At 43.0% G+C, this 9,092-nt stretch overlaps 1 protein-coding gene across 1 annotated transcript in view; it reads right to left on the bottom strand.

Annotated features, from left to right (window-relative positions):
- Positions 1–5,935: 5,935 nt before the first annotated feature.
- LOC122435473 (histone deacetylase 8-like) overlaps positions 5,936–9,092 on the bottom strand; it is a 26,028-nt gene continuing 22,871 nt past the window's right edge. The window contains exon 4 of the mRNA XM_043459677.1: positions 5,936–6,663. Coding sequence (XP_043315612.1) covers positions 6,518–6,663 — 146 coding nt within the window. The 3' untranslated portion in view covers positions 5,936–6,517. The remainder of the gene's footprint in view (positions 6,664–9,092) is intronic.

Here is a 9,092-nt window from a genome sequence, read left to right as displayed (position 1 = left end):
AGGTCTGAAGTGGGTCTCCTGTGGGCAGCATATTCATGGATCTTGTTTCTGTATTCATTCAGCCAGTCTCTGTTTTTAGGTTGGGGCATTTAATCCATTTACATTTAAGGTAGTTATTGATATGCACGTCCCTATTGCCATTTTCTTAATCATTTAGGGTTTGCTTTTGTAGGTTTGTTTCTTTTCTTGTGTTTACTGCCAGAGAAGTTACTTAAGCATTTATTGTAAGGCTTGTTTGGTGGTGTGAAATTCGTTTAGCTTTTGTTTGTCTATACAGCTTTTGATTTCACCATCAAATCTGAATGAGATCCTTGCTGGGTAGAGTAATCTTGGTTGTAGGTTTTTCCCTTTCATTGCTTTAAATATATTCTGCCACTCCCTTCTGGCTTGCAGAGTTTCTGCTGAAAAATCAGCTGTTAGCCTTATGGAGATTACCTTATGTTATTTTTTGCTTTTCACTTGCTGCTTTTGATACTTTTTCTTTGTGTTTAATTTTTGTTACTTTGATTAATATGTGTCTGGGTGGATTTCTCTTTCAGTTTATCCTGTATGGGACTCTCTGTGCTTCCTGGACTTGGGTGGTTATTTCCTTTCCCATGTTAGGGAAGTTTTTGACTATAATCTCCTCAACTATTTTCTCATGCTCTTTCTTCTTCTTCTGGGACCCCTATAATTGAAATGTTGGTGCATTTACTATTGTCCCAGAGGTCTCTGAGACTGTCCTCAGTTCTTTTCTTTTTTTCTTTTTTCTTTATTCTGCTCCTTGGTGTTATTTCTATCACTCTGTCTTCCATCTCTACATGGCATGGCTCATAGTTTCATTGAGTTAGGTTGTGGTCCATGTGATCAGTTTGGTTAGTTTTCTGTGACTGTGGTTTTCATTCTGTCTGCCCTCTGATGGATGAAGATAAGAGGCTTATGCAAGCTTCCTGATGGGAAGAACTGGCTATGGGGAAGACTGGGTCTTGTTCTGCTGGGCAAGGCCATGCTCAGTAAGTCTTTAATCCAAATTTCTGTTGATGAGTGGGGCTGTGTTCCCTCCCTGTAGTATGGCAGAGGTAATGGTGGTAATGGCAACCTCCTTCAAAAGGACTTATGCCAGCACACCGGGCCTCCCAGGACTGTTTTAGTCAGTGCCCCTAATCCCGTGGCAGGCCTCTGTCAACCCAGGCCTCTGCCAGAGACACTCAAGAACAGAGAGGCAAGTCTGGCTCAGTCTCTTGTGGGGTCACTGCTCCTTTCTCCTGGGTCCTGGTGCACACCAGCTTTTGCTTGTGCCCACCAAGAGTCTCTGTTTCCCAGTCCTGTGGAAGCTATGTAACCAAATTCTGCTTCCTTTCAAAGTCAGATTTCCTGGGGATACTCAGTCCCTTTGCCAGATCCCCAGGTTGAGAAGTCTGTTGTGGGGCCGAGAACTTTTGCAGCAGTGTGAGAACTTCTTTGGTATAATCGTTCTCCAGTTTGTGAGTCACCTGTCTGGTGGTTCTATAGTGGAGCAAATGGCGACCTCCTCCTTCAAGAAGACTTATGCTACATGTTGCACCTCCCAGGACTGCTGTTGCCAGAGCCTCTGTCTCTGCAGTAGGCCACTGATGACTCATGCCTCTGCAGGAGACCCTCAAGCACTCAAAGGCAGGTCTGGCTCAGTCACTGCTGCTGTCCCTCGGTCCTGGTGTGCACAAGGTTTTTTGTTGTTGTTGTTATTTTTCCCTCCAAGAGTCTCTGGCAGGTATGAAGTTTGGTTTTAAATGTGATTGCACCCCTCCTACAGTCTTGTTATGGTTTCTCCTCTGCCCTTGGTTGTGGGGTATCTTTTTTTTTTTTTTTTGGTGGGTCCCAACATTCTCTGGCTGATGGTTGTTCAACAGCTAGTTGCAATTTCGGTGTTCTCATAGGAGAAATGGGTGCACATCCTTCTATTCCACCATCTTGAATCAAAGTGCTTCCTGAGCACTGCTTCCTTCCTGCTCGCTGCAAGGTAAGTCAATGAATCCAAGACGAGATGTTGGGATCAGGAAGGGACTTTATTCAGGAGCCAGCTGACTGAGAAGATGGCAGGCTAGTGCCTCAAAATAACCATCTTGCTTCTTGGAAGAAAAGCAATGACAAACCTAGACAGCATATTAAAAAGCAGAGATAGCACTTTGCCGACAAATGTCCATATAGTCAAAGCTATGGTTTTCCCAGTAGTCATGTACAGTTGTGAGAGCTGGATGATTAAAAAAAAGCTGAGAGCCAAAAAAATGATGACTTTGAACCATGGTGCTGGAGAAGATTCTTTACAGTCCCTTGAAAAACAAGTAGATCAAACCAGTCAATCCTAAAGGAAATCAACCCTTCATTGGAAGGACTGATGCTGAAACTGAAGCTCCAATACTTTGGCCACCTGATGTGAAGAGCCCACTCATTGACAAAGACCCTGATTCTGGGAAAGATTGAAGGCAGGAGGAGAAGGGGAGGACAGAGGATGAAAAGGTGGGATGGCATCACTGACTCAATCGACATGAGTTTGAGCAAACTCTGGGAGATGGTGAAGGACAAGGAAGCCTGGCGTGCTGCAGCCCGTGGAGACGCGAAGAGTCAGACATGACTGAACAACTGAACAACAATAACAATCTTCCAGATCAGTTTTTCATTCTTCGGCCTCAGTTATTCTACTATCAATTCCTTCTAGAGTATTTTTAATTTCAGTGATTGCTTTGTTAATCACCATTTGCTTATTCTTTATTTCTTCTAAGTCTTTGTTAAATGTTTCTTGTATTTTTTTCCATCCTGTTTTTGATATTTTGAAACTTTTTTTCTATCATTACTCTAAATTCTTTTTCAGATAGACTGCTTATTTCCTCTTTATTTATTTGGTCTTGCAGTTTTGTTTTTTTTCACCTGTTCCTTCATCTGTAAAAATTTTTTTTTAGTCATTTCATTTTTTTTTTAATGGATGAGACTATGTTCCTGTCTCACTAGTTATTTGATCTGAGGCTTCCAGCAGTGAGGTTTGCAGGCAGTTGAATGGAATCAGATCTTGGTGTTGAGATGTGGATCTCTGGGATACCTCACTCCAATTAATATTCCCTGGAACCTGATGTTCTCTGTTGTTCCAGCAGTTTGGACTCAGCACGCCTGCCTCAGGGGCTCAGGCCTGATCGCTAGCCCATGAACCAGTATCCCACAAGCCGTGGGGTGTGGAAAAAGAAAAAAAGAGAGAGAGAAAGAAAAGAAAACAAAGGCAGAACAATAACAAAGAATAATAATAATAATAATAAACCCTGAAGGGTAAAAGCGGACTCCAATAACCAAGAGAGATAAGAAAAAGAAAAGAAAAAACATTATATATCGTTGTAGTTTTAATTTGTATTTTCCTAATAGCTAATGATGTTGAACATCTTTTCTTGTGCTCATATCTTCTTTAGTGAAGTACTTGTACATGCCCTTTATGCATTTTTTAAAATGAGAAATTTGTTTTCATATAGTGGAGTTTTGAGTATTCTTAGTATATTCTGTATATAGTTTAATTTACAGATATTGTCCCCCCTATTCTAAAGCTGCCTTTTCATTCTTTTAACAGAGTCTTTCTTAGAGCAAAGGAGCATAATTTCATGAAATCCAATGTAATGAAATTTTCCTCGTGTTTCTTACAGATTAGCCTTTTTGTGTTATTTCTAAGAATTCTTTACATAACTTCAGGTCATGATGATTTTCCCTTACATTTTCTTCTTATATATATATTTTACATTCTGATCCATGATCTATTATGAGTTACATTTTGAATGCGGTGCAATATTTAGGTTCAGGCTCTGTTTTTTTTTTTCATACAAATAGTCAAATGTTGCGATACCATTTGTGAAAAGACTATGCTTTCTACATTCAATTTATCTTGCACCTTTATAAAAAATTAGTTGGCATGAGTAACATTATCGAAAATGCTGAAATAGATACTTCCAATGGCCAATCCCTCTGAAGAAAGATTAAAAAAAATCAAGCAAAAGTGTGAGAATCAACTTTGTTAGAGGTATTTAAAACAGTCAAAGTTTACACAAGGCAAGCAAATGCTGAAACAATAAAAAGACAACTTAAAAGTGGTAGGAAACCTTTGTGGCATTTCTAGCTGTCCTTGCCTTGTGTCCCTCCCTGGCTCAGTAGCAGTCTTGAAGACTGCAGCCCACATTTTCAGTATGGGACTCTTATACTTGTCTCCAAAGGGAGAAGAGCAGACTTATTCTCAAAGAATTCTATTTGTTCTGGTCTGTATGTGGGCTACCTGCAGGACAGATATACCTTATTCATAACTAGCTCAGGGTATCCACAGCCACCTGGGGCAACAGATTATGGCAGAGGCATTTGATAAAGTGCTAAAAGTCAGAGGCGCAAAGCTGGGAACAGAAGAAATTAGGGCATTCAAAAGCATTCAAGTTTACTGGGGAATTTAGAAAGTCATTGCATGTCAAGGGCAGAATGCATGCTTAGAAAAGTCCTTAGAATACCATAAGCTTTTACCTCTGGCTGATGTATAGGCTCAGCACAAGCAGAAAGTGAAAGTTAAGATAGAGCTTTATGTGACCTGGCCAAGCATTGTGGGAGTGCCTCAGAACAGAGCCAATGAGAGGTTTTTTGCTGTTATTTTTCTTCCTTCCTTTCTTTTCTCCTCTTCCTCTTTTCCTTCTTCCTTCTTCCCCTTTCTCCTTCTTCTCCTTCTCCCTCCCTTCTCTCTGCGTGTGTCTCCCTTCCCTCCGGAGACCTGCATTGGGGAGTGAGCAATAAGAGCCCAGCCTGGGTACCCCAGTCCTGAGGTCCTACACAGGGGAAGTGAGTTCCTTTAACTGGTTGGATGACTGCTGGTACTAATGGTAGGGCTGTGGGAAAACTGGACTCCACTCATGAGGAGCATGTGTGCTGGCTTGCACCTGAGGCAGGGTGGAGAGGGCAGAGAGAGTGCTGCTCTAGGGGCTACTGGGTTTCCTACAACCACCTCAGCACATTCTCCAGCCTGAGCTGAGTGAACACTCCAGCCCCATGTACTCCATATCACAGGCAGCACTGGATCTAGGGCTGCCGTGATCAAGCAAAACACTCAACTGAGGAGAAAACTCAAGGAAAGGTGACCTTGTCCCAGGTAGGAACCTGAGGTGGCAATTGCCATTGTCGACACTTATTCAAGCAGCTCTGATGGCGGCTGCTCCACTGCAGCTCATGCACTAATACATGCTGAGAGTCCATAACGTCCTCACCTGCACTGTAGTGTTGCTCCACAACAAGGCAGGGGAGGCAGAGACTGGTGGCAGTGATCGACTATGAAGGACAAAGGGGACTTGCACCCCTTTGTAACTAAGCAGAGACTCTAACTAAGACTAAGCAGACTGTAACTAAGCAGAGCAAGAGAAACAATTGTGGATGCCTGCAAAAATAGGCAGTGCATAGGAGACAGATCATAGTTCTGTCTGTAGCTAACATGAACTAAGAGCATGTAAGAGCCCCACTTCACTTCAGCACTATCCCCTCTGGGGCAAGGTTCTTGGTGTTGGGGGAGGGAAAAGCACACACCTAAAGGAAACAAATTCAGCTCAGGCCTGAACCTCAGGGCTTCTGGTCCGGGAACTTGGAATCAGATTACACTCCCAATGGGGCAATGATAGCCACTGAGAAGAGGGTACGGCCCACCTCACACCCAGCTCCAGCTCTAGTCCGTCCATCTCTAGCTTCATCCCCCTACCATAGTGATAGTTGCCAGCACAATGCTAAATAATACTCAGAAGTCCTTGTTAGACACAGAGTACAACTGTTTGAAATGTTAAATTCCAAAAGGACCTTTCCTGTAACTCCAAGTAGCACCCAATAGTTGTTTCATAAGCCCTTTCTCCTTAGAAAAAAATCTAGTTCCAGCTGCCACTTTGCTTAGAGATAGCAGCATAAATCTCCTTTTTGATTCTTCAGCCATTTGTTTTAAATATATTCTCGTCCACTCTTAACCTATTCAAAAATCTGCTTGCTGTTCCTTTCTAGAACTAGCTCTATAATTCACCTCTTCCAAGACTTCCACGATTAATTGCTCCTTATTACTGAATACAGCTCATACACATATTCAACTGGTACCAAAATTGATGTTGCTCCCTAATTATTCTAGTTTTATTAATGTTTTTAGAGTTCCTTGGAGATAGGGCCATTTCTAGAAAGCTTAGAAGGAATTTAGGGATTGTCTAGATAAATAGATTTATATCCTTTGTTCTTCCCATTTTCCTGATGAAGACACTAAGACTGAAAGAGACTAATCTATCCAAGTCAGTCAGCCAAGTTTGTAGAGAAACTAGGCATAAAGGCCAGGTATCCTGACTTTCAATAGTACACCTTCCACTATATTATGTCATCTTTTTATTTTACTTGTATCTCTTCAGAATACCTTAGCTAAGTGCCACACATACACACACACACATCTCTCAATAAATGCCAATACAATAAACATAAGAGTTTACATAAATGAAAAGCTGATTCAAGGAAAGAGGTAGAAAGCAGAAAGGTCATTATCTTACTTCTTTGCATGATGCCACCCTCCAGACCAGTTGATTGCTACTTTGCACATTCCATCAATTAGGCACTGGGCAGCTGTGATTGTAGCCCCTCCTACAGCTGCTGCATAGTCGAATATTCCTTCAGTGGCTGGGCAGTCATAACCTTCAGGCAAACATCAGAAGAGCTCATTAAAAGATAAACTGGAAAAAGAGGGGTGTGATATTATGATCTATAATAAGGAATATACAGTTAACCCTTGAACAACATGGGGTTGAACAATGCAGGCCCACTTATAGGTGGATTTGTTTTTTCAATAGAAAATACTACAGTACTACACCATCACTGGTAGGTTGAATCCCTGGATGCAGAACAGCAGATATGGAGGGCCAACTATAAGTTATACTAAGATTTTCAACTGTGCAGAGGGTGGTTACCCCTAATCCATGGTGGTTTAAGGGTCAACTGCATAATTGGTCTTATTCCCAGTTTCTGGCACAGAACTCCTAAAATTCTTGGAATTCCTAAATGATGAGTCAGAGATGTATCTTGGTTATATTAACGAGGTGACTTGTGGACCACAACTAAGGATGGGAGTTGGTTGCCAGCAGAACCAGGCATACGAGGGTTGGAACTATCAGTTCTACCTCCTGATCTCCTGTGAGGGAAGAGAAACTGGAGATTGAGTTTGTAAGAAATTAATAAACAGAAACTTCAATTAAACAGTCAGGAGACCAGAAGGGGGAGCTCTCACACTCTGACACAATAACCAAGTTTAACAAGAAAGACTTCTTTCCTGGCAAGGATTCAAGTCAATGAAAAGCCAGGGACTCTCTTTAATTTTTTTTTTTTGTTACTATAGCCCTCCCAGCTTCCTTTCCTTCTCTATAAGCGTGTTCTTCCCTAGCCATGCAAGAAATTGCACATGGCTTGCTATGGTTGCAGACCCCAAATTGCAATTCTCTGCTGATCCCAAAGAAACCCATGTTTGATGGAGAAATATCTGGCAGCCTATTTGTTTAGGTCAACAAGTTCAATCAACAATTAATTGGCCAATGACTTTAATCAATCATGCCAATGTAATGAAGCCTCTATAAAAACCCCAAAGAAGAGGGTTTGGAGAGAGGGTTTCTGGGTTGGTGAACACATAGAGATTTGGGAAGAGTGGCATGCTTGGAAAGGGCATGGAAACTCTGTGCCCCTTTCCCATACCTTGACTTTCTGTGTCTCTTCCATCTGGCTGTTCCTGAGTTATATCCTTTTTTCATTAACTAGTAATCTAGTGACTATATGAGTTTCCTAGGTTCTGTGAGCTGCTCTAGAAAATTAATTAAACCCAAGGGGGGGAGGTCATGGGAATTTCTGATTTACAGTTGGTTAGAAGTAGAGTTAATAACTTGGCCTTATGCTTGGCATCTTGAGTTGGTGAGGTTGTTAGAACCTCCAATTTGCAGCCTCTCACTCAGAGCACAGGTAGCAGCTTGGGTTTGCAATTGGTATCTGCTGTGGAGTGAAGTCTTGTGGGTGCTCTCGGTCGCTACCCCTGACCTTGGGCAAGGGGTAGCTCTTCATGGCCACGCTTCTGCATGGTCCGTCGCAGCCGGTGCGCTTCCACATGGTCCATCGCAGCCAGAAGCGGCAGCCAAGAGGAGCTTCCCCATGACCAAGGTCAGGGGCAGTGGCCGAGAGGAGCTTCCCCACATCCGAGGGCAGGGGAGGCAGCTGAGAAGAGCTACCACACGCCCAAGAGCAGGGGTGGTGGCTGAGAGGAGCGACCCCACCTCTAAGGAGCGGCTGCTATGGGGCGCAGGAGGGCTGAGAGGAGCTACTCCACGTTCAAGGTCAGGAGAGGCAGCCCGTGAGAAGATACCCCTCGTCCAAGGTAAGGAGCAGCAGCTGTGCTTTGTTGGAGCAGCCGTGAAGAGATACCCCACTTCCAAGGTAAGAGAAACCCAAGTAAGACAGTAGGTGTTGCGAGAGGGCATCAGAGGGCAGAAACACTAAAACCATAATCACAGAAAACTAGCCAATCTGATCACAGGACCACAGTCGTGTCTAACTCAATGAAACTAAGCCATGCCATGTGGGGCCACCCAAGACGGTTGGGTCATGGTGGACAGGTCTGACAGAATGTGGTCCACTGGAGAAGGGAATGGCAAACCACTTTAGTGTTCTTGCCTTGAGAACCCCCATGAACAGTATGAGAAGGCAAAATGATAGGATACTGAAAGAGGAACTCCCCAGGTCGGTAGGTGTCCAATATGCTACTGGAGATCAGTGGAGAAATAACTCCAGAAAGAATGAAGGGATGGAGCCAAAGCAAAAACAACACCCAGTTGTGGATGGGACTGGTGATAGAAGCAAGGTCTGATGCTGTAAAGAGCACTATTGCATAGGAACCTGGAATGTTAGGTCCACGAATCAAGGTTGGAAGTGGTCAAACAGGAGATGGCAAGAGTGAATGTCGACATTCTAGGAATCAGAGAACTAAAATGGTCTGGAATGGGTGAATTTAACTCAGATGACCATTATATCTACTACTGTGGGCAGGAATCCCTTAGAAGAAATGGAGTAGCCATCATGGTCAACAAGAG

Source organism: Cervus canadensis, chromosome X (genome assembly GCF_019320065.1).
Source record: "Cervus canadensis isolate Bull #8, Minnesota chromosome X, ASM1932006v1, whole genome shotgun sequence".
NCBI classification, from domain to species: domain Eukaryota; kingdom Metazoa; phylum Chordata; class Mammalia; order Artiodactyla; family Cervidae; genus Cervus; species Cervus canadensis.
The sequence above is the reverse complement of the archived record's forward strand: the minus strand, read 5'-3'. Positions and strand labels throughout refer to the sequence as shown.